Source organism: Anas acuta, chromosome 5 (assembly GCF_963932015.1).
Source record: "Anas acuta chromosome 5, bAnaAcu1.1, whole genome shotgun sequence".
NCBI lineage: Eukaryota > Metazoa > Chordata > Aves > Anseriformes > Anatidae > Anas > Anas acuta.
In genome coordinates, this window is record NC_088983.1 from 15,013,702 (window position 1) to 15,026,310 (window position 12,609).

At 41.0% G+C, this 12,609-nt stretch overlaps 1 protein-coding gene across 9 annotated transcripts in view; it reads right to left on the minus strand.

Annotated features, from left to right (window-relative positions):
• Positions 1-1,000: 1,000 nt before the first annotated feature.
• The window catches only part of TUNAR (TCL1 upstream neural differentiation-associated RNA), a 161,384-nt gene continuing 149,775 nt past the window's right edge, over positions 1,001-12,609 (minus strand). For all 9 annotated transcript variants that reach the window (XM_068682833.1, XM_068682825.1, XM_068682826.1 and 6 more), the window contains one exon: positions 1,001-1,534. In XM_068682833.1, the coding sequence (XP_068538934.1) occupies positions 1,349-1,534 (186 nt within the window). In that variant the 3' untranslated portion in view covers positions 1,001-1,348. The remainder of the gene's footprint in view (positions 1,535-12,609) is intronic.

A 12,609-nucleotide genomic window follows, 5' to 3' on the forward strand; every position in this document is an offset into this window, starting at 1 on the left:
ACACTTACAGGTACAGAACTCTGAAGCAAAATGGTGACCATCTATTGTACATTCCTGCCAAAAACACAAGTCAGAGAATTTCACTTCACCAACCTCAGTTAAAGCATAAGTCAGATAAGTGTGAAGGGTTAATCAACCTCACATTTAAAATGTACTCTGTATTTACAGCCTAGATTTCTCATAAGCCCCTCTCTACCAGCTCTTTACATTTCTCTTTTCAACAATATAAATCTTTGTTTGCTTCTCTCACTATAAGCCCTTAGAGAGTGTGACAGATTCTGAAAGCTGTAAATTCTGTGAATTTTGTAGTATCCTGAGAGATGGCTCAAAATTCCTTTCATTTGCTTTTTGTTTTAAACTATAAATAGAGCCTTCTTTCTGCAACCAGTCTCCAAAGGTCACCTTACGATGTTTTGCTATTTCCCGTATTAAGCAGCAATGCTTTTCAGCTGACATTCCAACTTCAAGTCATGCATATGAGCATGATGTGAGCTTGCTGCAGACTACAGTGAGAGGGCTGCAAACAAGACTGCTATATAATTGCTGAGAAGAACAACATCCATTGTCAAAAAGGGCACTTCATCAAACAAAATCTAGCTGCATGAATACAAGTGTCTCCAAATGTTTGGTTCATGCTAAAAATATAGCACATTTATTAAAAATATATATTTATAAACATTGGTATGAACAGACACAGATGTTAAGCAAATGAGAAAGGAAAAATAACCACATACTGTATTTCTCCCAACATTTTATCAGTTTTAGGCAGATCTTGCTCAATAGAATTGTTTTTTTTTTTTTTTTTTTTTTTTTTTTTTTTCATGATTGCACCATATGTTCATTCTAAACAAAAAGCTTGTCAGATTCAATGTAAGTAAAAGGAAAAACCAAGAGAAAAAATAATTTGACCTAATGGACATGTGATGTGTGCTATGTAGCTATCTTTGAGTTCAATCCTTGCAGGTATACAGTATACATTTTTAATTGATATTGTGTACAGTTTATTTTCTTTCTTTCTTTTTTTTTTTTTTTTTTAATTGTGTTAAAACAACATAACCCCAGTGGATTTCTTCAAAGCTACAACTTACATAATTGCAGTCATTTTTTCCCCAAAACTGAAAACCAAAGCGAAAGGAAGAGGGCAGGACAGAAGAGTTTAGCTTGTTACTGTGTGAAGAAGTCTTGTTAAATTAATTGTGCTTCAGCCTTCACTGCCTGCAGGCAGTGCTTTTATGATGTGTTAATATAATACAGAGTCAATTCTGATTAAAGAACTTGTCAATAGTCAGCAATGTTTGTCGTCACTCTTAATGGCCATTTTATCTGTTCTATTTGCATGCCTGCTAGTTTACAACGTTGTGTAAATGTACACAAAAATGATCACAATGAGGTTCAGAATTGTCCCAATAATTCCAAGCATTGCCAAGATGGTTTCTTCTTTGCTTTCCTTTTCTTGACTGCCTTTATCTTCTTCATTTCCACTAGTGATTACCATCTTGGTGGTCAGTTTCTTTATCCTCCCCTTCAGGATAATCTAGAATTAGGAAGAAAAATATCAAAACAGATCATTAGGTTGATTTTCCAAGCTCATATTAACAGTGGAACAAACTGTAGAATTTATGCCCCTAAATACTTTATACTAATAATTTAATTTACATTAAGAATTCACTTTTAAAATGTTTAACATTTTTATTAGCTATTTAGTAATTGCTTAATTAAAATTATAGTTCAGCTAGCCTGAAGATTTCTTGTAACTCTCTGTAACACCTCTGTTTATGTGCCAGCCACCATTTCTAGCACATATAAGTTGTCTGCACTGTTGTTATAAGCTGGTTAGAAATGTACCACTGAGGTGTGATTCCCTCCAATATTAGGGGGGTCTTGGTCTGCATTAGGACTGCAGAAGACAATCTTGGAAACTTGCAGAGAGCCTAGATTTACATTTCAGTACCAGGGAGTGAGTCGGTGAGAGAAAAAAAAAAATAAATCTGGGAAGCCCTCATTCCTTTTTAACAAGAAAAACAACCAAAGACAAAGACATTTTGTTTCCTGACAAGAGGGAAGACAGCAGTGACTTCCCACTAAATAATTCAAAACAAAAGCAAAAACAGAATAACATCCATCTTGGCTTTTCTTTTCCTCATTCTTAATGTACAATGAAAAGTTCCTTGCAGTGCAGTGAGCTGAGGTATTGATCTGCCTGCAGGGAGGATTCAGCCATTTCCTAAGCAGCAGCTCCAGCATCTGAACTGCTTAAGACAGAAAATCCTACCAGTCTGGGACCAGCCCTGTCTCCAGGTGCTGCTAGAGCTCCCTTGGTGTTCCAGCCAGGTGCTGAGACCTGGGTAAACATTTGATTGTTCAAATTAGAAAAGGATAAGTTCTATTTATCCATGCCTACCTTCATCTCATGCTATAAAATTGGACAAAACAGGCAAAACAGACTGCCCCAGAAAACTGGAAAAGACTGGCTGGTTTCCCACAGCAAACTGATCTGCCAGGATCTGGGTTCAGGCTGTGCCCTGCTGTTGTCTCCCCAGCTGCCCACTGTGTCCTGTGACCTTCCTGCTGCTGGAAATCATGGCAGGAGTTAGCAAAAAATGCCCCCCGAACTGCTCCTGCTCACAGGAAGGGTTGGTTGGAGAAGAAAGGAAGGACAGGCACTTCCCAAATTTCTCCCTCATGAGGAATTTACTCCTAACTCATGGAGCAAACATACCAGACCCCAGCAGCTTGGATGCACAGTGAGGGGAGGCCACCACCTGCTGAGGCACACGTCCCCCAGCAGGATTCCCAACGGGCAGCCTAGACCTGCAGCTCCATTGAGGTCCTGGGCCACACAGCCATGGCACAGCAACTGGAATACCAAAAGAAAGAACTGGAAGAGGGGAGGAAATCTTCCATCAGAGAGACTGGGAGGAAGAAGAAAGGGTCTAGACGAAACAATCTGTATTTTTTACATCTGCAAGATGTTCTTATATAAGACAGCAACTGCTAGCACCACTCTACGAAGGGCTTTGTGGTGCAGCTCCAGCAGGTACAAGTGATGTACAGGTGATTAGCAGGGAGTAAGGCAGAAGCAGGAGGTGCCAACAGCCTTTACTCTTATGCTTGCATTAGCATTTATGTGCTTGCCTTGTTGTCACCAAGGGATTCAGCAGAAAACAAGGAATCAGATGGTGACCTGAGGGTATTCATGGCAAACACGAGTCAACGGGAGCAGGGGGCAATGAGGAGAGGGATGCTGCATCAATCAGAGCATGGTAATCCAGGAGGTCCTCTGGTAACCTGTCCCAGGAGATCAACACTTCAGAGGCACTGGGCACCTCCCAGAGCACACTGGCTCCTGGATCCCTTCCATCCCTCTGAAACTTTCAGGTCCCTAGTTTCCTCTAGACACTGTCACCAGCAACTCCTCCTGAAGGACCTCTTCCAGCAACAGAAAGGCTTTGGCGTATTTGCCTTCTACATAGCATCGGACCACAAGCCCACATCCCACGCTGTGACATGCAGCTCTTGCTTCACCCACAAAGCTGTGAGTCATTTGGATATCATGTTCTCTTCCCCTTCAGTAACTGAGAGGTTGTCCCTCTGGCTTAATGTCTGTACTTCACTGTTCATTTGAAAAATCGAGTGGAACCACAAATACAGTCAGATAAAATCCCAGGCCTGGAACACAAAGATTTGAGGGGAGGGTGCAAAGGTTGCATCTGAAGTCTCTGCAGGCTCATTCCCTCAGAGCTGAGCACTCTTGATTCAGCATTTCTGGATCCCACTGAAACAAACCCCCAAGAATTTTGTGGGTCGAGCCCTTCTGGCTCTGAAAAAGGCCAGAGAAGAAACATTGATTAAAGCATGGGTCTCTCTGCATAAATTGTTTGGGCAGAGTTTCCCACTCACATCAATGTCTAGAACCTCAGCTGGAGCAGATTTGCACACACACTGCACCCACCAACTCACTCATCTTGGGCACAGCATCTCTGCACCACACATGCTCAGTGATCCTGTTTCTTGGATTAAAGTGAGCAGAGGCAGGTTAAGGACATCTTAACCCCTACTATTAACATCCCAAGTCTTTTCCTGATACATTCAAAGTTTGCATCACACAATTACAGTGTAAAACTCTTTCCTGCAGGACACCATAGACTGTAAAATTAACATAGATCTAAAAAGTAGCTGAATAATTCACAAAAGTAAAATCATATCAAAGGCTAATAAATATAAAGAAAAACCCTCTGGCTTAGTAAGTCCTTGAGTGATGATTTTATTATTTTTTTTTAGAAGCTGTGTAAGTATTGTGTGGAGGTATCACTACCTCCTCACCTTGATATTAAAATCTTTCCAGACACCCACTGCTGGCTTCTATGAGAGAGTGGTCCCCAGGGTGCACAGTTTCTGATCTGAGGTCATGCAATCACTTTCCTATTCTTTTCAGGTTGTGATTACCAACAAGGAGATATTGAGTAGTTTAAAATCTGAACACCACCAATGCAACTCAGATTATTACAATAAGGGGTCTTAACCAAGGGGAAAGGTCTTTGGTGTGATTCAGTGAAGTGTGCGTGGAGAAGCAGACGACTGGGGCATGATGAATATGGAGGAGCAGGAAAGCAATGAGGTGGCAACAAACGCAGAGTGGGCTGATGCACAGCACGATCTACTGAAGGTTGTGTCTCCAACAGCCTCTGACAGATTGCTCCTGCCATGCCTACATGCTGTATTTGTCTCTCTCCACAATGCAGCCTGGAAACTGCATGAACTGCATCTTTATTGGATGAAACTATACCCAAAGATGTGCTCCCCATATGCTACAAAAAACAGTGGGAATTTCAATCCATGGGAACACAAACCCAGGCAAATGCTGGTCTGAAGTATAAGCCCCAAAACAGCTGTAATGTGGATGCTGGCACCATTAGTGGATGGGTTGCTCCAGTGGGACCACATTACTTGCTGTTTTATACCTCCCCTAAACTACAACAGAGACCACAACAGGCGTGAGTAACAGGTGCTTAGCATTCAAACAGGAAAAGACTGGGACCAAATACTATTATATGAGTACTTTGCCAAATATAGCACCACTGAAATCAAGGTGAGCTTTGACTTTGAACTGTGAGGAGATCAGAATCAAAATTACTTCTCTACATTTATGGGCTGACCTTGGAGAAAAGGCACACTCTCCTGATACCAGACTCAAGCCTTTCACCTTCACAGATCTTGTGCTCAGAGGGGAATTTTGGCTGACTGGGTTTTGTGGGTATTTTTTGCTAATGGGAAAATAGTTGTTGGTGGTTTCAGTTTAATTACCCTAATTAAGATTTATTTTTTTTTTCCCAGCCTTTATTATTCTCTTCTGAAAATTGATTTAATTTATTTGACATTGTTTCATGTTTTAAGATTCTTTCGACACATTGCTCCTTTAATAGCTTTTCTGATGGGACTTCAGGCTTGTCAGAAACACTCTTTCTCCTTACCAGAACTGCTGATAGAGATAGGAATGATAGTGAGCACTAGAATTACCAGTTCTGTAATAACTATTCTTCTAATTCAAGTACTATTTGATTAGGTAAGTGCTCTCCTGTCATATCAAAATTAATGCGCTTCCTATTTCATTTTGCAAGATTCGTCATTAACCTGATATCGGTCTTTTGAAAAGATGTATATTCTGAAAAAATATACCTGAAAAGTTATGTATTCCATGTATTCTTCATTGCATGGGGGGAAAAAAAAGAACAGCTCAGTGGTTAGAACAGATCTCTGATATTCATCTTCTTGAGCTACTGCTGACTTACGTATCTAGGGGAAATCCACTTTGTTTCCCCCTTCCTCAGTTTCTCATCTGTAGGATGCCTTGAAGAATTATCCAGTCTACACCAGAAAATGAACCATAGCAATAGTGACACCATACAGGTACTTTCAAAAGAGTTTTCATGTTAACATGAAATAATTCAAATCTAACAGTCCTATAAAATACACCCTCTACATCTCCACAAATCTGCAGGACCTGTTACACACCCCTGTCATTGCAAGCAGCCCAGTGGACTAGACAAAACATTTCTAGCAAGAGGAAATAATCCTTCCTTGTCTCCTCACTCTCAGCATGAGCAGTAAGCCAGCTGAAGGTGATGGGGTACTGGCAGGGCTTTGGAAAAGGCAGCAGCAAGCTCACGTTTGTTGTCGTACTGCTGTATGTTTGTCACATCGAAGATACAAAACATGTCCCTCGTGAAGTACCTGCCCTGATATATTTGACAGCTTTTGAACATGCTGGCACCTTGACTTGCTCTTGAAAAAGTTTTGTAATCTGAAATCCTTTCAGTTCTCAGTCATTATTCAAAAGCTTCCCAGGAGGCTGGGAGTTGAGGGCACAGGCAGCAGAAGCAGAGCTCCCAACATGTAAGGAGGATAGTCCAGGGGGCCCTCAGTGTTCCTTACCAGCCCCATGCTGGTGTGCATGACCTCGTGCTTTGACAGGCAAGAAGGAAATCTGCAAAGCTACCAGGGTTCAGTGCTGAGCTGGCACAGAGCAGCCTCTCTCCTGCATTCGGCTCAGCCACTTCCATTTACAGCAGCTGAGGATCTGGTTCCTCATCTTCAATCTAGCTTGAATATCAGCAGGCACGAATTTTGTATTCTTAATACATAATCACAGACAATCACCAGCCAAATTGTTTTGATATTTAAACTTGTTTACAGTCCCCAGGCTATTAGTTGTGATGACACATTAACAGATAAGAGAGCTTTAATTTTCTGGGGATAGTTCCACCCTCCAGGGATAAGAAACACAGCAGAAACTTGTTTTGATTAGCAAACTGAATGGGGCACAGAAATCATACAAAGCAGAACGTGAGTTCAGCTGCTGCTGGAGCTGACACTTTCCCTTATCTCACACAGAAGTGCTTGAGTTACCTAGGAGGGAGGAGAGGCTCCTCAAGGGTTCAATCCCACATGTACATCACAGCAAGTGGGGGTTTGTTCCTGAGGGTTTGTTCCTTTCCTCTTAACAAGGTTTTTTAACCTCATTTCCCTCCAAGGGCAGGCATAGGAAAGCTGCGGGCTCAGCTCAGATCTTAGACAGCCCCTAGGCAGGATGCTGAGCAGGGCATCTGAACAGATACTGCATTGCTGCTAGTGGTCTGTGGGAGGAAGGCAAAGGTAGCAGACACATTTAAGTGTGTTAGCAGCCCCAGGGTCCTTTTCTAAGGATTACATTGTCATTTTTTCACTTCTGTGATGACTTTGTACCCATGTACAATCCTTGTACCATTTTGACTGGATAAGTCCCCTCCTAATCCCCACTTACACATCGTGCTATTAGCTACCAGTCGAGACCTGCTCAGAGAAGTATCAGCAGGTGCAGGGACACCCGTCTGTGTTTATTTGTAGAGCTGGGTTTCAGAGAACTGAAAGGCATCATGTGAATGCAAGATAAGGCCAAGAGAAGGAAAAGCAAGGCAGCAGCTTTGAGACCATAAAAAAGCTTCACTAAAAGTCCATTCAGCCAAAGCAGCTTGCACAGACAGCATGCAGTATGTATAATGGCAGACGAATGGGATGAGTAGAAACTATTACAGAGTAACAGTCAGAATACCTGAGAAAAACAGAGACCTGCAATAAAAGCAAAGGGAGGGGAGGGGAGGCATGGAAAAATGCCCAGGGAGAGGTGTTCCTTATAGAGAAAAAAAAAAAAAAATCAGAAATGTGAGCCAAGTTCAAAAATATATCCCCAGTAGTGAGCAGAGAAACCAGTGCCAGAAGCTGAGACGTCTCAGCAGAGAGAGGACACAAGCACTTACGTAGCCTTCAAGCAAAAAAGCAAATCCACGTCAGACTGCTGCTATGCTGGCAGGTTTTAGTCAGTGGGAAACACATTCTATTTATAGCACCACAGCCAGGATATCTCCAAAGGTCTCAGCAATGTGAGACCTCCTCTGGAATAAAGGAGGGCACCCAGCAGCAATGAGGTTATTCAGAGAGGACAGAATTCAAATAGGCAATGCATTAACAGAGCTCATTCTGGTCAGTCTGGCAGTGAGTTTTATTCCCCAGGTGGCTCAGGACACAGTAGAGATGAAGGACTTGCCTTTCCTCTCCTTCCTTCTCCTTGGTCTCTGGGACCATGGGCAATCCTGACATGCTGAGGATACCTAAGCTCTATCATAAAGATACTGGATATTTTGAATATTAGCATATCTATCTTACAAACAAAGCTATAATTTGTAGCAGAATAATGATTCATAAATACCGAGCTACTGCTGGAGACTCTCCTTTACTGCCTGTGAGCAGAGTGCTATCCACAGATGCACAAATAGCCTTCAGCTCCACCTGCAGCAAGGTCTCCCATAGTAGTATTCATAAAGCTTCAAGAGTTGCAGTTTGTGAAAGAAACAAACCTGAACAAAGATCGCCCTTTAACCCATCCTTCTCCCTCTTGATGTAAGATGCACTATGAAGAACAAAGTTTCTTTGAATCAAAACTAACATTTAAAATTATTTAAACAGTACTGGAAGCATCTATGACTCAAACTCCACATTTCGTGAAGCCAGAGATGATGAATTTTCTGGGTTGGCCCAAACAGTGGTGAAATTTCAGTGTAATTCTCATTGATTTAGACTGGCCTATTGCATGTTCACAATCCGTTTTCCTGATACACAGCACTGTGCTTGGTTGCTTGGTGATAATGCTCAGAAGCAGAAGTGTTTGACTCTCAGCTGGTACTGCAGCACACTCTTGCTATTTTCATCCTCTTAAATACTCGGTATTTCTTTTCAGACCTTTTGAGTCAGAAAAGTATTCCTGCCTTCCCACCATTCCTGAGGTCAATCCTTGGTACCCTCTATCAGCAAGAAGAGAGGGACAACGACAGGGTCTATGTTTCTTTTGTTTGCATGAATCCATCTGCAATGAGTGCAAATGCACCAGCTCTAAAAAAGCAACTGACAATGCCTGTGCTCAATTTTCAGACAATTTACTGCTCTGCTGTTTGCAGACAGTTTAACTCCTGAGGATGAGGGACTATGTTCATGGCTGGCATATGGATGCATGACTGCACTTAGGCTGCTGGTGCAGCTGACCTCAACATGGAGCTGGAGATAAAAGCCAGGAGATAGAAGCTCCAGGACAGCAACAGAGCTGAAATATAATAGTTACATATCATGGACACAATGGTGGGAAGAGATCCCATAGGTTTCACCTTCATTTACCATCTGCTGAGCCCTGTCCTGCAGAGCCCAAGGGGCTCCTTCCCCAGAAGCGGCAGCTGCAATGGGGAAGGAGAAGAGCAACCAAACACCAGGCCCAAGCTGGTCTTTTGTGTCTCACCACTTCTTCTTCCGTCATTGGGGAAGAGACAGACAGAGCTAGCCACAGTGCAGATTTCCCAGGACTGCCTTGTAAGATGTCCACTACATGCTGGTCAAACCTGCTGTGGTGCTAATGGGAATAGAAGTAGCCAAATGGAGCCAGACCAAGGTCTGGCTAACCAAGTGTCCCTTTGCCATTAACTGATGCCAAATGTGCACAGTGTGAGCATGCAGTAATGCTCACCCCCGTACCTAACAAGAGTCCAAAAATCTGCAGGTCAAGGACTTCCTCTGCCCAAGGGAACATCTTTGGGTTTAATGCCACTTCATAGATCTGTTTTCTCTAAATTTGTCTAATTTCTTTATGAACTCATGTCAACTTCTATTTTTCTATACAGTATCCTCTAGCAATGAGCTCAGAAGATAATTAAGGAATATCTGCAAAAGCACCCACTTGTTATTTAAACCTGCTACTTGATTCCTAATTATGTAATTTGAGACACAGTGCATAATTGTTTTTTATTCTGCAGGCCACCTAGAATACAGTAAATCTCCTACAATATCCCTGTAGTCATCTTTTTTCAAGGCTAAAAAATCCTTGTCTGTGTATTTGTTTCTTACACAAAATCCATTCCATGCTCTTGATTATCTTTCTTGCCCTTTTCTGTGCCTTCTGTAGTTATGCTAAGGGGTTTTGGACCAACAGAGGACAAGGGAAGGGAAGGGAAGGGAAGGGAAGGGAAGGGAAGGGAAGGGAAGGGAAGGGAAGGGAAGGGAAGGGAAGGGAAGGGAAGGGAAGGGAAGGGAAGGGAAGGGAAGGGAAGGGAAGGGAAGGGAAGGGAAGGGAAGGGAAGGGAAGGGAAGGGAAGGGAAGGGAAGGGAAGGGAAGGGAAGGGAAGGGAAGGGAAGGGAAGGGAAGGGAAGGGAAGGGAAGGGAAGGGAGTAAAGATTTGAAGTTAAAAGTCAGAGCTCTCTCTTAGTTGTTTGCCCATCTTTCCTGAGCTTAAAAAAGAAGAATATCATAATGATCAGGTGACCATCCCCGGAAGCTAACACGTTCTGATATCTACCCTGCATATATCTTATGGATATCAATTCATAGATCAATACAGAGGAATCTTTGAGTCCTAACTTATAAAGTGTTGTTTTGCAGAGTCCATTCATATTATTGTCCATTCTGAGAAAGAAAAAAAAGAAAAAAAGAAAAAAAGAAAAAGAAAAAAGAAAAAAAAAAAACTGTTAAAAGCCCTCAAATTTAAATCTTTGTCCAGACAAATGTAGCATTAGCTGAAACAGCTAGATGAAGGAATGAAATGTTAAAGTATCTCCTATCATTTCAGATCTCAACACTTCATTTTCTATTTCAAGGGCATATCCAGGGCTCTCTTTTAGGAGCAAAAATAAGCTGTAGCCCTGTAAAAGGTAAAATACAATACTCAAACATCAGTAAAGGACAGGTCTCCACTGTCTGCCAAAAGGCACATAACCTCTGTCATAAGCAATTTGAAGAGCTGCCCTCACACCACAGCTTGTTGGAATGAAAACTGAGCTGCTTCAGAAGACATTTAAGAAATATTACAAGGAGGAAAAGTTACACAAATTTGTCTTTCTTTGTCTATTTAATATCTCTAAATTCAGCCAAGACCAGATGATCATTTGGCCCGTAGTGGATTGAACTGCCCTTAAAATTAGTTCCTCAAAACAGAGCTCGGAAGTGACCTCTCCTTAAAAAACAAGAATGTACTGCAACATCATCCAAAACCTTGAGGAGTATAACACTTGAGATTCTTTGGAAAGGAGCTGCTAGTTTGTGTGTACAAGAACTATCTAGGAAGTCTAATATCTCATTTTTACTTCCAGTTATGTTTATTCTAAAAATTAGTTACAGCTAGATTAAGGGAAAAAAATTCTAGCTAACACTTTCTGATTTAGGAAAGTTACATTCATTTATATATATACAATAGATATATACAATATATAAAAATATATATAATACATTATACATATATATATTACATATATAAAACTTTTAAAATTGTAACCATCTGGTATGAATTTATTTTTGTTACAGAGGAAATATTGGGGGAAAAAATTCATCTAGTTTTGCTGTTTACAGGGATGATGCTTGGAAACTTATTGTTTTAGCCATATATAAACCTACTAACTGTTTCTGTAAAATACTCAAGTATCTTCACTTTTGAAGCAAAAACTGCATTGGTAATTTTGTTATAGCTGAGATGGCCTGGTATAAATACTGGAGAAGGTCTAGTGCATCTGAAAACATGTTTGTTTTTAATTGATAGATTTTACAAAAGAAATTACCTATATTGTTTTTTTGTGTGTGTGTGTTTAATTACTCTCTTTGCTTAAATGATCCATGCAGCAATTTAATAGGTTGAAATGACACATTGATGGTTTTCAACATGACAATTTGAATAGCACAATATTTTCAGTTTGCTTTTCAAAAATAAATAAATTCTCTGTGTAATTAATTTGCAGAGACCATTCAAAAATGCCACAATTAAAGGTGATCCAGTATGAATTCAGCCTCTTTCTGTTTATGTGTTATCAGGTAGGTTATAGCTAAACACTATTTTGTTCACCAAATTCCAGCTTCACTAAGTACACAGTGCATTTCCCATAGGAGAGGAAAGAAAAAAGATTTTGTTTGTAGGCTTTTTTTTTTTTTTTTTTTTTTTTTTTAATGCTGAATATAAAAGTGGCAGGAGAGTGCAAAAAGGATCAACAGACTTTTGTCTACAGAAGTGAGATGCTGCCCTGAGGAAGGGGACAGCTCATTGACACCACACTTTTCAGTGCTGCAACCCTGTTCTGTATACTTATAAGGCCTGGAGGCTTAAATATGTGGAGTGGTGAGCACTGGCGATTGCAGTAGAAACAAGGAAACTGCAGTATGTACTGCTAGTTACTCAAAAAAAAAAAACAACAAACAAAACAAACAAACAAACAAATAAATTAAGCAACCACAATTGTGGATGCTTGTAAACTTGCTCTTTTTTGCCTCAGGTTACCACCAGAACAAGGGAGTAATGACACCCAGTACTGTTAGTAAGGCACTGTAAAGGTAAGTAAGTCAACACCTGCACACAGCAAGGACCTGTACTGTGGAACACCATGGAATACGCCAGTGAGAAATAATTTTGCCTTCACAGCAAAGTTTGACCTATGCATCGAACAGTGAAAAGAAAAGCAAGTACTGAATTCACAAACAGTGTCATCTATTCTGCGCACCAAGCGAGTCTCTGATCCTGTGCAAAAATAGTCTGTGACCGATGCACCTGTGCAAGG